Genomic DNA, 22319 nt, shown 5'->3' with positions numbered 1-22319 from the left:
AACTTCATCAAAAGTTTCTATATTGTACTTTGGTGCCTGCCTTTTACAAATTAGTAAACTAGAACTATTTGCAGTTATTTTTGCTAGGGGCATAAGCTTGCTAAAAAAAAAAAAAAAAATCAAGATTTTGTGAAGACTTAGAGAGCTCCACCACCTGGTGGTAGATCAAGGGAATACCAACAAAGAAGAAAAGAAAATTATTATCCACATAATCTGTAAAGAGACACCAAATAGGTGTTTTCCTTAGAAAGTTTTAGAATCAGGATTTTAATACAATATTCCATATACTAGAGATATCCCATCTGTAAATTTTTGAATTTTAGATATTGTTTCTGTTAAGTACCCACAGTGATAAATTTACTTTCTATAAGCCATAGATTATAAGATAAATCTGAATGGTTTTGTGTCCTGCAACCAATAAATCTAATTTATCAATTTGAGGCAACATAGAAAAACCTATTTCTTCTACAACCTGACTTCTCTTTTTTAAAAATATCCTCTGTTATAAATACAACCTTTTTTCTATTTGACTTGTAGTCTCCTAAGATTCTGATCTACCAGATATTCTATATATACTTTGGACTGCTTTTATTTCAGCTCCCCAAATAAAACTGACTTCATCGAAAGTAGCCTAATGAACAATATTGTCACTTCTATCAGAATATAGGCTATCAATGCTAGTCATTATTCCCTTACATATTCCATGAACTGTAGCACATTTCAGTTCATATATTTAAGTTGCCTGCATTCCTGAGTAGCTCTACATTATATGGTATCTAGTATGCTAAGTTTTGGTAAATTTAACAACCAGTACTTACTTGTGAAAATGTATTCTTCACTTTAGCTTATAGTTCTATTCTATCAATTTCCACCAAAAAACTACCAATAAAAGGGAATCATTAAAGAATATCTTCACAACTATGAGGGAAAAAATAGCAAAACAAGTTTTCTAATACTCTCTACTAATGAAACAAAACTCCTGATGGTCACATAAGAGCACACTTCAGGCAAGCTCACAAGAATCCCCTCCAGATCCCTGAATGGGGGAGTAAAGAGTCCAGGACTGCCTGGACCTCTCCTACACTGGCCTGAATGGTCATATGTAGATCAAAACAGGGTAACTGCAATGGTTTTGTAAAAAGCACTTGAGCTGGGGCTAGAGCGGTGGCATAGAGCAGTAAGGCATCTGCCGCATGGTGCTAGCCTAAAACGGACCACGGTTCGATTCCCGGGTGTCCCATATGGTCCCCCAAGCCAGGAACAATTTCTGAGTGCCTATCCAGAAGTAACCCCTGAGAGTCACGGGGTGTGGCCCAAAATAAACAAACAAAAGCACTTGAGCAAAGAAGGGAACACTTCGGTACCAGTGGAAGAAGTGCTCAGTAGGCAGAAGAAAAGAATGACGAAATGGCATAAAATGATATGTGTGATACTCTCTCAGTATTGCAAAACTACCAATATTGTGAACCACCGTGCTTTAAAGGGGCACACAAAGGGATAGGAGGCAAACTAGAGACAATGGTGGAGGGAAGTGAACAGTCATGAAATGATTGGTAGACCTGAAACTCAATCATGAAGAGCTTTCTAACTTAGTCAATCATGACGATTCAATAAAAAAAAATGAATACATAAACTTTTAAAACACATAAGAATTTTGAAAGAGGAGTTTAGGCAAAATGTGTTAAATGTTAAAAATTGTTTCACCAGTAGTTATTTTAGTAATCATATTATAATATTCTTAGGTAGTGTAAAATAGTATATCATGACTTTGAGACCATTTATAGCTCTAGAGTCAAGACTAGATTGATATTTAATATATGTTTCACTTTTAATTATCATTAATTTTGATTCTTTATTCTCTCTACATTTCTCAGGATAATAGCTATGCACATGAATAAGTTCTATAGATAACATTCCAAATATTTTTACTGTTAATTCAGTAAAAGAGACTGTTAAATACATGTTATTTTAGATAGTATCTAAGCAGCAATATGTGAGGCTATATGAAATAAATAGTATGCGGGAGAAATATATTTTGTGAAAAGCAATAGTCTTTACATTTTTTATTGTACACCATGATTTATCAAGTTGTTCATAATACAGTTGTTTCAGTCATTAAATGTTTCAAATCAAACCCATTATCAATGTGACCTCTCCACCCTCCCAGCCTGCCCCCTTGTGGACACAAATTTACTTCATATTGTTTGTTAAAACTCAAAAGCAAATGGACTTGTCAAAACATGAATAAGAGTGAATTTGTGATCACTGTCATATCTCACAATGGAGGTTACTAAAGTCATTGTCTGAGGATCTACTGGGCTGATTTGTGCTAGTTGAGCCTTTTTTGTTAGTGGTTAGATTTCTTGAGCTTGGTGATCTTCTATGCAACTTTCCATCACATTTTCTATAATCTTACTGGACTGACAGTACTATAAAATTTGGAGACCATTTCTATGTTGAAAAGTGTCAGATATGGCTGCATACTGCTGTGCCTTCCAGCAGAAGGTGGAATCTGCCTGTCTTCATTCTAAGAAAACCCTGGAGTTGTCAGCTTAGAGACTATACTAGCTGGGAAGATTCGACAGCAACATGTCTTTTTTGGAAATCAATGTGGAGCTGGGCCTTTTCTCTGCCATCAGCAAGATGACAGGTTAGGGCAGGTTTCTCAGAAGCCTGCCCAATTTTTAATCAATTTATTTCTGACTATAGTTAAAATATACTCTTACCATCTTCTGTTTTTATGTTCCAGGGACATTGAAACCAACCATATCCATAATCTAAAAAATTTGACTTTTGCTTCATGCTACAACTTGACTGTCTTGTAAGTAAAGCAGTGTCCTTTTAAAGGAATGGTATATTCCTTTAATCTATATCAATCTAGTTTATATATATATATATAAACACAATGAATCATTTATGGCAACAAAAGCTAGAATAAATACACGTAATAAAGAAAACAAAAGGGTTTTTTTGGTAACTTGACATTTTTTTGAAACCATAGCATGTGACAAAATTATGGCAATTCATACCAAATGTAGCTATTGCAGATTCATAACATACATGCATTGTCACAATGGCAGTGTAGTCTCTAAATTCCTTTAACATAAGTAGTGTTCATTTTAATGGTCAAAATACCTTGAATCTGTCCTTGGGTCTGTCCTTGAGGAACAGTTACATTCTGAATCTCTACTATTGCTTTCCCTAGGTGAATTATTACTATAAATATTGAGAAAATAAGTTTATCACAATAAAAATTTAAAAATAGTGTGTAGTTATCATAACTCTAAAGTAGAAATTCTCTTATTCCTGGTTGGTCTGTTTTAGGTTCACGTCGTCTTCTCCATAAAATTATAGGATGCTGGACTTCTTTTAGTATAAAAATAGAACTGCCTCACGAACAGTTTACTTTTCCAGGACAGTGGTTATCAAACTTGGCTTTGCAGTGCACATGTTGCTAATGAAAGCAATACAATATCGCCTGGCCAGAATTTTTAATGTCTAGAATAGAATTGAAGTGAATTTTTGAAATTAGCCTAGGGGCAAGAGAAATGGTACAGCAGGCCCAGGGAGCCTGCCTTGCATGTGGCTAGCTGAACCCTGGCAACCCATATGCCCCACACCTTGAGCACTGCCAGGAGCATAGCTCCCAAAAAAAGAACAAAAAATATTTTAAGAATAAAATTTTCTTGTAATTTAGTTTTTATACTAATGTAGAAAATAGATGCGAAAATCAACTATCAAGAATTATGGGTCAACATGCCAAACTGGAAATACTGAGATAATCCAACTTAGGCCTTTTTTTTTATAGACAATGTAACCTTAAATCATATCAATGACTTATATTTATCTCAGTAAGTATAAGTATGCATGTGGGTTGCTTTCCACATACATTGACCACATATCTTTTGTTGACCACATATAGAGCAAACAATTGATTTGACTTTTTCCATGCTGATTTACATATATAAAACTTATTCTCAAGAGTTGAGAATTCTATTTTTTTTCTTTTTTTTCTTTTTAAAGTGTCATTGTTTACAGTTATTTGTGATTGAGTTTTAGAAATAAAATGTTCCAGCACCAATCTGACTACCAAAGTTAACGTCCCTCCATCAATTTCCAGGTTCCCTACCATCCACCATCCTAACCTGCTACTTTGACAGGCACATTTTTAAGTTTGGTTATTTAAGTTTGGATCCCATGATTTTCAGTATTGTTCACTCTATGATCTAGCTCTATCACTTCTTAATATCATTGATGTACCCTTGATTCCTTGCACCCCATTACTTCTCACCTTTCTCTTCTCCCTCATCTCTCCTCTCTATTTCATTCATTCTTCTCCCTATAGTTAAGGTTTTCATTCTCTACTCAGTCCTTTATTTTACTTTGAAATAGTTTAATGTTTTGTTATCATCATCAAAATATTTGGATAATTCAAGATTAAAATAAAATTCATTGATTTATTAGATAACTTTAAATATCTTGAAATATCAGATATCCATAACTATCTTTTATTCTGCAGACTGTTAATCACTAATTTGGGCTTTAAAACCTCAAATTAGGGTTTTAAATTTGGGTTTTAAAACCTCAAATTTTAAAACCTTCTTTTTCAATTTTTACTTTCAGGATAATCAGCAAAAACAAAATCAGTCACATGCATGAAAATGCTTTTTTATCCCTCCAGAAACTAAATGAATTGTAAGTTTTATTAAGCATATATTGATAAAATTTTTTCTATTTTATTTTGCATTCATTATACACATATATTTACATATTTAGAAAATATATTTCTTTTAACATTTTTTTTTGTTTTTGGGCCACACCCAGTAACGCTCAGGGGTTACTCCTGGCTATGTGCTCAGAAGTTGCTCCTGGCTTGGGGGACCATATGGGACACCGGGGGATCGAACCGCGGTCCGTTCAAGGCTAGCGCAGGCAAGGCAGGCACCTTACCTTTAGCGCCACCACCCGGCCCTTCTTTTAACATTTAACTATATTTTTCTAGTATTTATTTATGTATTCTTAGGCTACCGCATATATTGCTTGAAATCCAAGTGAGCAAATTTGCACTGTATCTAATACCATCAAGTATAAAATATTGTGATAAAATATTTTTCTATTTTCCAATTACACTTTCTTTTGTAAGTTTTGACTTTTGGGTAGTTGATATGATTCACCAACATCACTGTTTAAACATTGAATGATGTTTTACAAATGATTTGTATAACGAAGAATCATGTCTTGAGAAAATAATATACTTGTAATTATTTCCGTAGGGACCTGGGAAATAATAAGATTGAAAATCTTCCACTGAATGTTTTAAAGAATCTGAAAGAACTCTCACAATTGTAAGATTGCTATTAATTTTGTCGCTTCTCTATTACTGCTTTTATTCTTAAAATTGTGATGAAATGATTCAACATAAAAGTTACAGTTTTAAGTATTTTGGGGCCTACAGTTCAATGGCACTAATCACATTTTCATTATTATGCTTCCATTATAACCACTCATCTGCAAAACATTTTGATCTTCCTAATTGGAAGTTCCATAACTATTAATCTATGACTTTCCATCACTCCAACAACACCGATATCTACCAATCTATGTTGAAAAAAATTGACTACAGGAGCCAGTGATCAGTACAGTAAGTAGGGTGCTTGTCTTACACGTGACCAACCAGAGTTCAATTATCAGTATATCATATGGTCCCTTGAACAAAAAAATAATAACTAAATGCAAAGCCAGGAATAACCTCTGAGCATCACTGAGTGTAACTCTAACACAAAAATAAAACAAGATTGTTACTACATTAGCTAATCCATGCAGACAAAATCATAATACTTGATCTTGTGACTGGCTAATTTTATCTAATGTCTTCAAGGTCCATACATAGTTAGGCACATGGTAATATTTTTTCTTTTATAATACTAAATTATGATATACTATGGGTATATGCCATATTGTGTTCATCAACCATTCATACAACGATAGACACTTGGGTTGCTCTGAAACCTTTAGCTATTTTGAATAATACAACTACAAACATGTGCTAATATCTCTGTAGAGCTTCATTTTCAATTCTTTTGAGTGTATAATTCCAGAAGTGGAAATGTCTTATGCAAATGGTAATTCTATTTTTAATTTTTTTAGAAATTACCATTCTGTTCATTTCCCAGAGGGAGACAAAGGGGTTTCAATTTCTCCACATCCACAATACTTGCGTTTTCTATTTTTCTGTAGTAAACATCTATTAAATGTGAAATGGTATCTCATTGTGGTTTGGGGTTAATTTTCCCTAATTATTATTATTATTAAGATTTTGTTCATATCTTATTGTTTACTTATATATCTCCTTTAGAAAAACATTTATCCTAGCTTCTTGCCCAGTTTTTACTTAATGCTTCATTAGTTTTAAGTTATAGGAATTCTTTTCCTATCTTTAAGATGACTTTTCAGATACTTGATTTTAAATACTTTCTCTCATTCGATCGCCTATCTTCTCATCCTATTAGTCTGTTAAGTTTTGATGCACAAAATTTAATTTATATAGTTCAAGTTCTTGTTGGGTTCTTTGGTCCCTGTATTTTATTTGTCACATCTACAAAATATTTAACTTATGTGATATCATGATATCGATGTGTTGTTCTAAATTTTGCAGTTTTAGCTTTTATAACTATTGCTTTTGCCTGGTTTGAATTAATTTTATAGTTTGGTTCATTTGAATGTAAGAGAATAGTTTAAATTTATTCCTTAACATGTGGGTATCTATCTAGATTATCCACATGTAATTTGTTGAAAAAATTTGCTATTTCTTCACTGAGTGGTCTTCGGCACCCTCAAAATATTTTTTTTATTTTGGGGTCACACACCTGGCAGCGCTCAGGGGTTCTGCACTCAAAAATCACTTTTGGCAGGCTCATGGGACATACGGGATGCAAAGGATTGAACCCAGATCAGCCACATGCAAGGCAAGCGCCCTATCCACTGTATCATTGTTCCTGCCTCTCAAAAAAATGTATTGAATTCCACCCAGAAGCTGGCCTGTATCTCAAATTGAGATGCATAATCTCATCATTTTCCACTTGCAAGTCCATGTTCTCTCTTGACTATCTATCATGGACTACCTATCTCTCTCAGTCACTCCCCTCATTTCTCTAAGTAAATTTCTTCAAATAAAATTATTTTACTTGTAAAAATTCATTTAACAATATATTCCAGGGTTTATCCATTCCTGTTTATTCTATTCCACTGATATACATGTCTGTCATTATGATAATACCACAATGTTTGTATTACCATAGTTTTATATTAAATACTACTATGCTAGCAGGAAATGTGAGACCTACAACTTTCTTCTTTAAATTGCTTGGGTTGTTCCTTTGTTTTGGAACAAAAACATACCACACCCTGCAGTGCTCAGGGCTTACTCCTGACTATGCTCTCAGAAGTCAATGTGATTCCTTTTATTTCAGTTGAACTCATTTGAATTTTCAAATTAAATCACCCTTGATACTAAGAAAAATTCCACCACTACTTTAGTGGAATTCATTCTCTGACATCTCTGCCTCAACTTGTCTGAGCTCTCTCTCGATCACTTACACAGTCTTAGAATAAGGCACCTTTTTTTGTTGTTTGTTTCTAGTTTGATTTAGTTTTTTTCTTAGCACATTTCTATCACTTGTTTGTATCTTTTGCTGTTTTTCCTGTAATGTCCAAAGGTTGGCCACGTGGTGGTGATAAACTCAATTGTACACATTGGTTCTGGGGTTCTCAAGGGCAGTGTTTGCAGTGTCATTCCCAGCCATGTGGGGTGGTTTAAACCAGAACTCTGAGCCTAATGTCTGCAATGTATCATCAGGCCCTAAATCTGTTTCAAGTATTTTATCTTCATTGATTCATTTCTGAATATTAATATAATGCAACCATATGATGCAAGTACTATTACTGCACCTTTCTTGGTATATGTTTTAAAATAACCCAAAGACAGTTCCCCAGATCATGACAATGATAGATCACACACATCATGTGTACTGAGGTCTTTAGATTTATAACTAACAATATATATTATTGTTATATATATTATAACTAACTAATATTTTAAAAAGGAATGAAAGTCAACAGACTTTCTCTGTATTGAAGCAGATTTTAGAAATGACCCTTTGCTGCCTTCTTTTTTTAAAAAATAGGAACCTTTCACATAATCCAATTTTGAACATTCAAGCAAACCAATTTGATCATCTTGTCAAACTCAAGTCTCTGTAAGTATATACCAATATGGAAAATTTTATAGTAAAAATGTTATATATACAGTTTAAAAATTCTGGAAAATAGTATTTTAAAGGGTCTGGAGAGATAGTGGAGTGTATAAAACGCTTAACTTGATCACAGTCAACCAAGGTTGAATCCCTGGCACCTCAAGTGGTCTCCCGAGCCCAGCTAGGAGTGATCCTTGAAGGCAGAGCCAGAAGTCCTGAGCACTGCTAGATACAGCCCAAAAACAAACAAACAAAAGTTAAAGAATCTTCTCAACTTAGAAACTTTATTCCCAGGAAATTAGTTAAAATCCATACATATTGTGTGTGTGTGTGTGTTTGCTAGAAAAAGTTATTTATTTTATTATGTAAAATTATAAACTACAGACAGTAAATTAATTTTTTTTTTGTTTTTTGGGCCACACCAGGTAACACTCAGGGGTTACTCCTGGCTATGCGCTCAGAAGTTGCTCCTGGCTTGGGGGACCATATATGGGACGCCGGGGGATCGAACTGTGGTCCGTCCAAGGCTAGCGCAGGCAAGGCAGGCACCTTACCTCTTGCGCCACCGCCTGGCCCCGACAGTAAATTATTTTAGGTTCTATGAATGACTTTAAAAGATAAAAGTTCATTTCAGTTTGATTATTCTCTCAGACCAGAGAGATGGTTCAAAGGGATAGAGATACACGTCCTGTATGCAGGAGCCTGTATTCAACTTCCTAAACTCCATGGTCCCCAAGAATACTCCCTCAAAATAGAAAAAAAAATTCTCATTAAAGGGCCACCCTAATGTAATTAATTCTAAAACCTTAATTTAATATTGATTACAGGGATCAAAGAATACTAGGATTACGGAAAATGCCTAGAGTTAGGTTTTTGTTTTTGTTTTATTTTTAATATTTGCTTTCTTCTTGCGGGGCTCTGAAGTGAGAGGACCAGGTGAGAGGAACACACTGTGCTGGGGATTAACTCTGGGTATCCTGCATGCAAAGCATCCACTCATCCCATCCACCTCTCCAGCTCCATGATATATGCCTAGCATTCAGCTTACCTGTTTAGTCCCAGCACTACAATGGCCCCAGAAAATCTCTGGGTACAAAAAGTTTTTTAAGAAAATCTCTGAATACAACCTGATGGCCCCCAACTTCTCTGATTGGGTAAATACTTTATACCATAGGGCCTAAACAGCACCACACACTTAAATGCTCATTGTACCACAGGCCTGGTTGGTTGATAAACCCATTAATGATGCCCATATCTCCAAAGTACTCCAAAGTACATTAATTTAGCTATATGATTAAAATTTGCATTAAGTTTTAAAACAAATAATTTCCCTACTATACATTGTCTAAAATAGTGCTTGCTCATTTATGCCATGTATATTTTTGATTGGTATATGACAAAGCATTGCGGCATAGTCTATGAAGATCCAAAATAATCAAGAAGGTAAATCAAGTATATAAAATCATCAAAAATGAATTAAGAAAGATCATGAAGTAGGTTGAGTGTGAATGCGCAGAATGAGTTTTAGCTAAAATAATTTTATTCAATTGTCTTTCATAAGAGTCTCCTGTATAATATGTCCTTTTGTTAATTCATTTGATATTTTTAGTGGCCTAGAAGGAATTGAAATCCCCAATATCCAACAAAGGATGTTCAGACCACTTAGGAACCTCTCTCACATGTAAGCAGTTTTTCTGGCTCTTCACTGTGATCTTAATCATTGATGTTTCCAAATGTGTTGTGCTAATATGCTTTCAATCTATTAAATGTTTCTAATGACTAAATTACCTAAACAAGGTGTTTATATTGGATGGGATGACTTTTTCATTTTCTGTTTTGAATGAATGTAAGTATGAAGGTATTGACTCAATGTTTAAGTTCTCCTCCATTCTAATTTACAGATATTGATGTTTGCCAAATAAGCTAGTAGGACAAACAATATAAGTGTTTCCAGATGAAGTAGCAATTAATATAAGTGATATGGAGTCATAGAGAAATAACGTCTAGAGAATGCAGTGAAAATTACCCCCCTTCCCCCAACTCAATGTCTAGGCATAATTAGAGCAAGTCTGTATGATTAAATTTAAAACTTTGAAAAATATTTTATTGTTTCATTGAATTTGAGTAAATGCTTCTTGTAGAAGGTAGGGGTTGAAGTGATAGCACAGCGGTACAGCACTTGCCTTGCACGCAGCTGACCCAGTACCGACCTGGGTTCAATCCCTGCCTGGCATCCCAGATGGTCTCCCAATCAGAAGCGATTTCTGAGTGCAAAGCCAGGAGTAACCCCTGAGCGTCACCGGGTATGGCCCCAAAACCAAATAAATAAATAAACAAAAATCTTGTAGAAGGTATAAAATTATCTCCAAGCTATGGTAGTACCCAGTGAATCAGAAGGCAGTGTTTTAGCATCAATTTTGCAACCCTTACATATATTAAAACTAACAGGATTCTCTTTGATGCTTCTCCATAATTCCTTGGGAGAATGTTTATAAACATTTCCTTGGTAATATACAATATAAAACATCCAATAAATTAAGCAAAAAAAATTTTATTGGAAGAAAATTATGAAGCACAAAATCCAAAGGACAACTCAAACATTTAAATGGTAGTTAATGTGATCATCAAGTTTGTATGTTATTATAGCTACATATACTAGTAAAATCATTTCTGTCATTTTGCCAGTACACATAGCTCTGGAGACAAAAGATAAATACAATTTATTTGTTGGCAGTATATACTAAAATTGGAACGATACAGAGAAGATTAGCATGGCCCCTGCGCAAGGATGACACGCAAATTCGTGAAGCATTCCATATTTAAAAAAAAAAGGAAAAGAAATATCCTAGCCTGGACCAGAGTGGTGGCACAGCAGTAGGGTGTTTGCCTTGCATACAGTTGACCCAGGAAAGATGTGGGTTTTATCTCCAGCATCCTATATGGTCCCTCAAACCAGGAGTAATTTCTGAGTGCAGAGCCAGGAGTAACCCTTGAGTGCCACCAGGTGTGGCCAAACCCCCCCGAAAAAAAAATCCTAGCCAATAATTTTTGTCTACTGAAGAGTCAACTTGCTTGTACTATCCCTGACCTTTAACAATGATTCAAGAATGTATTCTTGTCTCTCAATAAATGGTGTTTGTTGTAGTAGTTTTTTTAATCAATATGGGAGGCTTCTTTATGATTAAATAATTAATTCAAATATTTATTAAACACCTGCTGAAATAAAAAACTCAAATACATGTTGAATACTGTGGCCCAAAATCCAGTATAAGAGACACAAATTATAACAAGTAATTATAAATTACATAATAAGTTATATTGTAGAGGGGTTGGGGCTGTAATTCAATAATAGAGCACTTGCCTTGCACCCTAGTTTCAACTCCTGGAACTATAGAATAAAATTTTAAATAATTTTTATACAAGAAAGTCATGGAAATACAAAAGAGGACAAGAAAAACTTTCCTTCCTCAAAGGCTAAATCTCAAGATCAGTATCTGGAGAGAGTGTAGAAAGTAAGGCACTTGCCTTGAAACATGCTATTCCCAGCATACTTATGGCCCCTCAACACTGCCAGGAGTAAGTTTTGAGCATAGCTGGGTATGGTCCCAAAACAAAGCAAAAAAGTAGCAGTTGCAAAGTAAGATTTGGTGTGCTGGTGTTGTTACACTAAATACAAGAAATCCAGTTTAATTCTGTTGGTCATATGCTAACAGCTTAAAATATATTTAATACTTGAGGCTGGAGTCATGACACAGTAGGGCATTTTGCCTTGCACACGGCAGACCCAGACAGACCTTGGCATCCCAGATGGTCTCCCAAAGCCAGGGGTGATTTCTGAGTGCATAGCCAGGAGTAACCCCTGAGGGTCACCAGGTGTGGCCCAAAAACAAAACAAAACAAGAAATATATGTTTAATACCCATATATTAATTTGCCTATTTGCTAATCTCACCCACACATTTTCTTATAGTGAAATCAAGTTAATTGAGAATTTAATATAACTTTAAAACTTCAGTAACACTTTTTATATTATTCTTTTTTTTCTACTTTATATTTTTCTTAGTCTCATAATAAGATATATTCTTGCTACTGAGAAAATGTAGAGAATAAATATTAATAGTGACTTAGAATCAAATTAAACACTTGTTCTTCTTCCTTGTATATCAGATATTTCAAGAAATTCCAGTATTGTGGGTATGCACCACATGTTCGCAGCTGTAAACCAAACACTGATGGAATCTCCTCTCTAGAGAATCTCTTAGCAAGCATTATCCAGAGAGTATTTGTCTGGGTTGTATCTGCAGTTACATGCTTTGGAAACATCTTTGTCATTTGTATGCGACCTTACATCAGGTCCGAGAACAAGCTACATGCAATGTCAATCATTTCTCTCTGCTGTGAGTATTCCTGATTGAAAAGGCATTATTATTTTTTAAAAAACATAAGTATTATTGCTCTCAGAAAATAAACATGGGCTCGGGAGATAGTACAGTGGGCAAGGTTCTTACCTAAGTTGACTCAGGTTTGATCCCCAGTATACCAATGATCCCTCAAGTACCCCTAGGAGTGATCCCTGAGCTCAGAGCCAGGAGTAATCACTGAGCAGTCATGTGTGGCTCAAAAAGCAGAAGAAAATAAAAGAGAAACAGAGTAATAGAATTATGATTTTATAAAACTTTCTCCTTTTAAATTACATTCACATATTTATTGTTTGAATCCTACAATGAAAAATAAAATGTTGTGATTATTAAAATAAGTTAATAAATTTGCACTGATTAATGAAGTTCCAATTCAGACATTTTCTCTTCCCAAAGCTTATTTTATGAAAGCATATACTATTAATTTTACTATGAATAAACTTTTAATCATTTATGATTAGGTTTATGAGCCAAAGCATAATTTTTTCTTTGTATGTCCAGTTTATATTGACTTAACAGATCATCGCTTTTCTAGTTTTTTTCCATTTATAATTTGAAATATTTTAATGGAAATTTTTTCAGGTAATATTTGGAATGTGATTAAAAAGTGTTTTGTTATATGAAGAAAAGAAAGAAAAATAAGCAAGAAATCATGCCTAATGTTTTCCTAATTTTATTCAGATGGCCTATAATTTATCCATATTCCCTCAAGCAAGCATCAGTCTACACAATAACCTATTGTTTCATGTATATTGTCAGTGTCTTATCCCTACCCGCTTCGAAAGGTTAATTTTCACTACAAGCTATCCAAGAAACAACTCAAATATACTTTGTATTGGTTTTTGAGCACTCTCAATTTCATTGATGAAGACTAGAATGTTACTTCACATTTAAAGTTAGTGTCAAGTTAGTTATAATGACATGATTTTCGGACTTTGTGTAAAATGCTTGTAAAATCCAGAGCAATTTCACTCATTTTCTGATACTTGCTTTAAAGGTAAATACTCATAAAGCTCAATGTTAGGTCACTTGCCTAGCATGAGTGATGTCCTAAGCTCAATTCCAAGCCTGGTATGATCCCTTAAGCATTCATTGCTGGGAGTGACCTCAATTACTAAGCTATGAATAGCCCTTGAGTACCACAGGGTATGATCTAAAAACAAACAAGCAAACAATAAAATCAAGTACACCAAGCACCAAATAGTGTATCATGTTGACAACTGATTTGGGGTATAGAAGATCATTTTTTAAAAAAGATAAGGCCGAAGAGATAGCACAGCGGTGGGTCTTCTGCTTTGCACATAGCTGATTCAAACAGATGGTGGTTCAAATCCTGGCATCCCAAATGGTTCCCCGTGCCTGCCAGGAGCAACTTCTGAGTGCAGAGCCAGGAGTAACCCCTGAATGCCGCCAGGTGTGACCCAAAAACAAAACAAAACAAAACAAGATAGAGAAGATGTGAAAAATGGGAAGAGATATGAGAAAACAAGTTACTGAGGCTAGTTTACAAAAAAATCATTGAAGCATTCCCAAATAGTACTGACATTAGAGCACTTCACATCTATTCCCATCTTCTAGATTGCAGGTCACAATGTTTATAATTACTACGACAGAATGGAAGGAACGAAAAAAGGAAGAAGGAAGGAAGGAAGGAAGGAAGGAAGGAAGGAAGGAAGGAAGGAAGGAGGAAGGAAGGAAGGAAGGAAGGAAGGAAGGAAGGAAGGGAAGGAAGGAAGGAAGGAGAAGGAGGGAGGGAGGGAAGGGAGGGAGGGGGGAGGGAGGAGGGAGGGAGGAGGAAGGAAGGAAGAAGGAAGGACGGAAGGAAGGAAGGAAGGAAGGAAAGGAAGGAAGGAAGGAGGGAGGGAGGGAGGGAGGGAGGGAGGGAGGGAGGGGGGAGGGAGGGAGGGAGGGAAGGAGGAAGGAAGGAAGGAAGGAAGGAAGGAATGAAGGAAGGAAGGAAGGAAGGAAGGAAGGAAGGAAGGGAGGGAAGGAAGGAAGGAAGGAAGGAAGGAAGGAAGGAGGGAAGGAAGGAGGGCAGGGAGGAAGGAAGGAAGGAAGGAAGGAAGGAAGGAAGGAGGGAAGGAAGGAAGGAAGGAAGGGGAGGAGGAAGGAAGGAAGGGGAGGAGGAAGGAGGGAGGGAGGGAGGAAGGAAGGAGGGAGGAAGGAAGGAAGGAAGGAAGGAAGGAAGGAAGGAAGGAAGGAAGGAAGGAAGGAAGGAAGGAAGAAAGGAGGGGGAAGGAGGGAGGGAGAGAGGAGGGAGGGAGGAAGGAAGGAAAGAGGAAGGAAGGAAGGAAGAAGGAAGGAAGGAAGAAAGAGAGAGAAAGAGAAAGAAAGAAAGAAAGAAAGAAAGAAAGAAAGAAAGAAAGAAAGAAAGAAAGAAAGAAAGAAAGAAAGAAAGAAAGAAAGAAAGAAAGAAGGAAGGAAGGAAGGAAGGAGAAGGAAGGAAGGAAGGAAGAGAGAAAGAGAGAAAGAAAGAAAGAAGAGAAAGAAGGAAAGAAAGAAAGAAAGAAAGAAAAGAAAGAAAGAAAGAAAGAAAGAAAGAAGAAAGAAAGAGAAAGAAAGAAAGAAAGAAAGAAAGAAAGAAAGAAAGAAAGAAAGAAAGAAAGAAAGAAAGAAAGAAAGAAAGAAAGAAAGAAAGAAAGAAAGAAAGAAAGAAAGAAAGAAAGAGAGAAAGAGAGAAAGAAGAAAGAAAAAGAATTTTTTCTAGGAGACAGAATTTAAAAAAGAGAAGATCCCTCTGATAGTTTCACATAGTAGATGGAGAGAAATAATTACTACGTAGTTAACTCTGAATGGTGCTATATGAGAGGGTATAGACGAAGTTTTATGAGGAAGCTATTTTGGTTCATGTTTTAGGGTATTACTACTAATTATTCTATCAGACCTATTATCAGACCTGAAAATGTAAAATTTATTTATCTCCCTAGGTGCTGATTGCCTAATGGGAATATATTTATTTGTGATTGGGGCTTTTGATCTAAAATTTCGTGGAGAATATAATAAGCACGCACAGATATGGATGGAGAGCATTCATTGTCAGCTTCTGGGATCTTTGGCCATTCTTTCCACAGAAGTATCAGTACTACTTTTAACATTTCTGACGTTGGAAAAATACATGTGTATTGTATATCCTTTTAGATATTTAAGACCTGGAAAATGCAGAACAATTACCATTCTAATTCTTATTTGGATTACTGGATTTATAGTGGCTCTTATTCCATTCAGCAATAAGGACTTTTTCAAAAACTACTATGGTATCAATGGAGTATGTTTTCCTCTTCATTCAGAAGATGAAGAAAGCATTGGGGCCCAGATTTTTTCAGTGACCATATTTCTTGGTAAGAAACTTTGTATTATATGTTTTCACTTAAATGCTTGAATAAATCACAATATGAATTAAATTATGTTTTCTAATATTGAGATTTTTATTCCAACTTATTAACTAGTTTTGTTCAGTGATATTGTGATGAAATCGCTTAGAATCTCCTTTTTTTCTTTTCTTTTCTTTTTTTTTTTTTTGGTTTTTGGGCCACACCCCGTGACGCTCAGGGGTTACTCCTGGCTATGCGCACAGAAATCACTCCTGGCTTGGGGGGACTATATGGGACGCCAGGGGTCGAACCACAGTTCGTCCTTGGCTAGCGTGGGCAAGACAGACTCCTTACCCCTTGCACCACCGCTCCAGCCCCTCCTTTTTGCTTTTCAAATTTGCTTTTCAAAATTACTCCTTTGTCATCTCATGTCAATCTGATACAATTCAATAAGAATTTTGTCTCATGCAGTAACCCTAATTATATTAAACAAAATACGCTTTAATAGTTGCCCTGAACAAATTCAAATAAGCCATATAAGTCTTTGACATAGGGTTGGCAAATGAGTATTTTCTTTTTTTTTTTTTGTTTTTTGTTTTTGTTTTTGGGCCACACCCTGTGATGCTCAGGGGTTACTCCTGGCTATGCGCTCAGAAGTTGCTCCTGGCTTCTTAGGGGACCATATGGGACACCGGGGGATCGAACCGCGGTCCGTCCTAGGTTAGCGCAGGCAAGGCAGGCACCTTACCTCCAGCGCCACCGCCCGGCCCCAAATGAGTATTTTCTCTTTAAAATATTTTCATAGGGACTGGAGTGATAGCACAGCGATAGGGTGTTTGCCTTGCACGCAGCCAACCAGGGATGTACCCAAGATTCAATCCCCGGCATTCCATATGGTCCCCCGAGCCTGCAAGGAATGATTTCTGAGTTCAGAGGCAGGAGTAACCCATGAGCACTGCTAGGTATGGCCCCAAACCAAAAACAAATATTAAAAATAAAATATTCTCAGAGATAGGGCAAAAAAACTGAATTATGAAAAATATTCCAGAACAAACATAACAGTCCCAATGAACCATCATAGTTTTATTTTTTATTTATTTGTAATATGTGCTTTTTATAATTTCATTTTAATGTATCATTAAAATTAAACGTTCCACCATTCTTCCTTCAACAATATTTAAAATATTGAAACCTCATTGACTTTTGGGTAATTCTTGAAACAAAACAAAATACACATATGGTCGTTGTGTATTATTTTCTTAATAATAGCAGTCTGGGGTATATTTTGCTTTGAAAAAATGTTCATACACATGAATAATAATCTTTGTGTCCTACATAGGTATTAACTTAGCAGCATTTATCATCATAGTCTTTTCCTACGGAAGCATGTTTTACAATATTCATCAAAGTGCGATAGCAGCAACTGAAATAAGGAATCAAGTTAAAAAAGAAATCATCCTTGCCAAACGTTTTTTCTTTATTGTATTAACTGATGCATTATGCTGGATACCCATTTTTATACTGAAATTTCTTTCATTACTTCAGGTAGAAATACCAGGTACAAACTTTTTCTTTTACTTTCTGTAGGGAATAATAAATCTGCTTATGCCATGATCCTCTAAAAAATTAGGTTGGGGCGGGGAGGGGGGAGAGATAGCACAGCAGTGTTTGCCTTGCAAACAGCCGATCCAGGACCTAAGGTGGTTGGTTCGAATCCTGGTGTCCCATATGGTCCCCCGTGCCTGCAAGGAGCTATTTCTGAGCAGATAGCCAGGAGTAACCCCTGAGCACTGCTGGGTGTGGCCCCCCCCAAAAAATTAGGTTGGGGCTGGAGGGATTGCACAGTGGTAGGGCATTTGCCTTGCATGACCTGGGTTCAATACCCGGTATCCCATATGGTCCCGTGAGCCTGCCAAGAGTGATTTCTGAATGCAGAGCCAGGAGTTTCCCCTGAGTGCCTTTGGGTACGACCCCTCAAATTAGGGGCCAAAGTGATAGTACAGTGGGTAGGGCACTTGCCTTGCCTGCAGCCAGCCCAGCTTCAATCCCTGGCAACCTGTATGGTGCCCCTGAGCCTGCCAAGAGTAATTCTAAGCACAGAGCCAGGAGCAATCCCAAAGCTCCACTGAGTGTGGCCCCCCAAAAACTAAATAAATTAAAAAACAGCTTAGATAGAGAGTTGATAGATAGATAGATAGATAGATAGATAGATAGATAGATAGATAGATAGATAGACAGACAGACAGACAGACAGACAGACAGACAGACAGACTGACAGACAGGTAGCTACATAGACAGGTAGACAGACAGACAGACAGACAGACAGATTGATTGATTGATTGATAGATAGATAGATAGATGATAGATAAATTAAGAGCCTTAATGATTGTTTCAAGAACTATCAATCAGAATTATATATACTTCAGGCTCTATTCATCAATAAAAATTTATTGGGAGGAAACTACTTAGCTCCTTTTATATATGCCTACAAATACACTTACAACAAAGGAAAAATTTATCAATTAAATACATTAATGTGCTGAATTTCAAAAATGTAATCTTTGGCTTTTCTAGGGTATAAGAAATTTCTCCTCCTGGAGTACATGGCAAGTTGAGATAACATTGTTCCAGGGTATGAGAAATGATAGACAAAAACACTATTGATATTTAAAAATAATGTGTATCATACTCATTAGTATGGCTACTATCGAACACATAAAATAATTCTTTGGTGAGTTTGTAGAGAAATTGAAATTGGTGTATCTCTTCATCTCTTCAGTGGAGCTAAAATATACAGCTGCTATATATAAAAAAATCTTGTAACATATATTCCATTTCATAGCTATCTTTTGTTAATGTGAGAACACCTGAGTTCTACTTTAAGATAATTTCAATTATACACTATGGTATTATCATACTATATTCCCTTAATGGTGGAATTCCTTTATAATGTATATATATATATATATATATATATTAACTGATCACTTTGTTCACTTTAAATGTATTAGAATTTTGCTGATTTTATTTCAAGCTGAAATAATTATAGAAAATGTGTATACACACTTCAAAATTTTTATTGTAGTAACATTAATTTACTCTTTTAAAATTGTAACATAGAATAAATGTAATTCAGAGGTTGTCCTTCTGGGACTATACCAAATGAACTAAAATTAGTGACCTAATGAGGTATTTACACACCTTTGTAGCATTATTCATTGTGGCATTAATCACAGTAATAGAAAGAAGGGATCAATCCAAGTGACCAACGATAAATAAATGAGTAAATAGGATATGGTATATATCCTTAATAGGTTATTTATTCTTACAACGGGTCTAAATTCTGATACATGCTACAATATTTTAAACTTTTACAACTTTTAAAATGCTATACTAAATAAAATAATCACAAGAGATAAATAATCACTAAGCGGATTTCTTAAGTTATGAAGTATTGTCAGTGGTTTGGTAGAGAAATTGTTTAATAAGTAGAGAGTTTGGAAAGATGAAAATTTATGAAGAGGGATAGTAGTAATAGTTGCACATCCATTTGAATACACTAAAAGTATATTAAGTATAATTTATACTTAAAATATTAAAAGCCATTAAACTTATATGCACTTACCACCATTTCTAAATGTGCAAATTCCATTTAATTATATGTTCACATTCTTTGTTGATAAGTGCACAATTTTTATTTTTCTTTCTTTTTTCTTTTTTTTTTGATTTTTGGGCCACACCCTGTGACACTCAGGGGTTACTCCTGGCTATGCGTTTAGAAATCACTCCCAGCTTGGGGGACCATATGGGAGGGACACTGGGGGATCAATCAGAGGTCCGTCCTAGGCTAGCGTGGGCAAGGCAGACGCCTTACTGCTTGCACCACGGCTCCAGCCTCACTATTTTTCTTTTATCCCATAGTTATCAGTGATAGCTTCTTACATAGAACTGTATAATCACAAAAAGTATCTATTAAATTACAATAAAAATTCTGAATGTCTGGTAGCTGGTACTATAGAGTGGTTTTGTTTTTTTTTTTTATTTTTATTTTTTGCAATGTCAGGAATCAAACTCAGGGCCTCATACATGCAAAAGAGACATTTATCCTAAATCAGATCTTGGTTACTATAGGCAACTTTAAGATCTGAGATTACCCAATGATATTGTAATTGAAATGAATAACTAATAAAAAACATTAAAATACTTGTGTGTCAATCCCTCCTGTTGCCTATGGAACCCCTCAATATTTCCAGAAGTGACTCATGAGCACAGAGTCAGGGGTAAGCCCTGAGCATTGTTGGGTATGACTCAACCCTCCACCCCAATAAACTTTTTTGGTTGCTTTTGTTTGGGGGCCATACCCCCAGAAGTGCTCAGGGCTTACTCCTGGCTCTATGCTCTGGAATCGCTCCTTGAAGGGCTTGGAGAACCATATCTGGTACCGGGGTAGATCATAAATCACCAGTATACAAAGCAAGCATCCTCCCCACTGCATCATACTCCAGCCCCTAGTAAAAAAAAAAAAAAAAAAAAAAAAAAAAAAAGTTTTAAAAAAAGTAAATGTGGGCCCGGAGAGAGCACAGCGGCGTTTGCCTTGCAAGCAGCCGATCCAGGACCAAAGGTGGTTGGTTCGAATCCTGGTGTCCCATATGGTCCCCCGTGCCTGCCACGAGCTATTTCTGAGCAGCCAGCCAGGAGTAAACCCTGAGCACCGCTGGGTGTGGCCCAAAAACCAAAAAAAAAAAAAAAAAAAAAGAAAAGTAAATGCTTGGGGCTGGAGCGGTAGCACAAGCGTTATGGTGTTTGCCTTGCCCGTGCTAGCCTAGGATGAACCGGATCTTAGTTCGATCCCCCTGCATCCCATATGGTCCCCCAAATCCAGGAACAATTTCTGAGCACATAGCCAGGCATAATCCCTGAGCACCACGGGGTGTGCCCCCCCCAAAAAATGTAAATGCTTTTCCATTTCTAAAACCAAATAACAAATAATACATACTTAAATATAAGTCTATAAATTCTAAGGACTGCTATATGTATGATTTAGTAATCAAAAATTTGAAAAGGTATAACAAATACATTGGTTTTCTAAAACAGAACCATATAATAGTAATAGTAGCAACAGCAGCAGTAGTAATAGTCATCATATGCAGCAATTATTGTATAGAAATCATTCACAACCAAATATTTAAGTAAGAAATGCTTCTACTTAAGGAAAACCTTCTGTTGACATATTCAAGAAGTTTCTTGGTAAGGAAACTTTTCTTTTGCAGTGCCAGTGCTGCCCTCACATCCTTGCTTTCTGAAAGTCATCCTGGACACACACATAGATTTAATATTTAATTATGTGACATCAGAGTGGAAAAATAAGAGTCAAAGGGTCAAGGGAAGAAAAATAGGAAAGTGGGTTTCTATAACTTGCAAATAACTCGTGAACATAAAGCGATTTCATGTTTCTCTTCCAGGTACCATAAACTCGTGGGTAGTGATTTTTATTCTGCCTATCAACAGTGCTCTGAACCCAATTCTCTATACTCTGACTACAAGACCATTCAAAGAAATGATCCATCAATTTTGGTATAATGCCAGGCAAAAAAGATCTATCAACAGCAAAGGAAATCAGAAAACATATACTCCACCATATTTCTGGGTAGAAATGTGGCCACTGCAGCAGATGCCGCCCGAGTTAATGAAGCCGACTTTTTTCACAAATTCCTGTGAATTGTCACTGATTTCTCAATCAACTAGACTAAATTCCTATTCGTAAATGCCTCTGAGAATTATTTCTTCATAGAGAATACTATGTGGGATGCTTGCTAAATGGATTTACTAGTGCAAAATAAACATCAGATGAAAAATTTATAATAATGACTAAGATAAATAACTTACAAAACCATAAAATTATTTGGGAAAAATGAAGATAACATGAGAAATAAATTATAATGCTGTATATATACAAATACTTATTTTGCTTAGAAAATTTAAAAACCTGTACTTCAGATTAATCTATTATTAGATATTTATTGTGTAGCCATTTTGTGTACAGCAGCAGTTGGTTAAATTCCTAGAAATAGATAATACAATGTCTTTTTAATTTGCAATGCTAAATTCTATTTAACAAATAAAGGATATGTAAAATGTCCAGTTTCAGCTCTTAGTTTTAGGTAGTTTTTGCATATCAGCATATTCAAAGGGGCTTGAGGGAATAGTACAGTGGCTAGGCTGTTTGCTTTGCACATGTCCAACCCTGATTTCCCTAGCAGCCATAAGGTACCCTGAGCCAGTCAGAAGTGATCCCTGAGTGCAGAGCAAGAAGTAACCCCTGAGCATTGCTGGGTATAC

General features: G+C 35.8%; 1 protein-coding gene and 1 non-coding gene across 2 annotated transcripts in view; both read left to right on the top strand.

The window, feature by feature from the left end:
• The window catches only part of RXFP1 (relaxin family peptide receptor 1), an 84545-nt gene extending 62801 nt beyond the window's left edge, over positions 1 to 21744 (top strand). The window contains exons 9-17 of the mRNA XM_049770861.1: positions 2750 to 2821; positions 4624 to 4695; positions 5274 to 5345; positions 8184 to 8255; positions 9862 to 9933; positions 12419 to 12648; positions 15597 to 16007; positions 17320 to 17538; positions 21443 to 21744. Of these exons, the coding sequence (XP_049626818.1) occupies positions 2750 to 2821; positions 4624 to 4695; positions 5274 to 5345; positions 8184 to 8255; positions 9862 to 9933; positions 12419 to 12648; positions 15597 to 16007; positions 17320 to 17538; positions 21443 to 21744 (1522 nt within the window). The remainder of the gene's footprint in view (positions 1 to 2749; positions 2822 to 4623; positions 4696 to 5273; positions 5346 to 8183; positions 8256 to 9861; positions 9934 to 12418; positions 12649 to 15596; positions 16008 to 17319; positions 17539 to 21442) is intronic.
• LOC126005779 (U6 spliceosomal RNA) lies at positions 10971 to 11075 on the top strand. Its single transcript, XR_007494814.1, has one exon. It is a non-coding gene; the product is annotated as a U6 spliceosomal RNA (small nuclear RNA).
• Positions 21745 to 22319: the final 575 nt, after the last annotated feature.

The sequence above is a fragment of the Suncus etruscus genome, chromosome 3 (genome assembly GCF_024139225.1).
Source record: "Suncus etruscus isolate mSunEtr1 chromosome 3, mSunEtr1.pri.cur, whole genome shotgun sequence".
Lineage (NCBI taxonomy): Eukaryota > Metazoa > Chordata > Mammalia > Eulipotyphla > Soricidae > Suncus > Suncus etruscus.
This window is presented reverse-complemented; position numbering and strand designations above follow the sequence as displayed.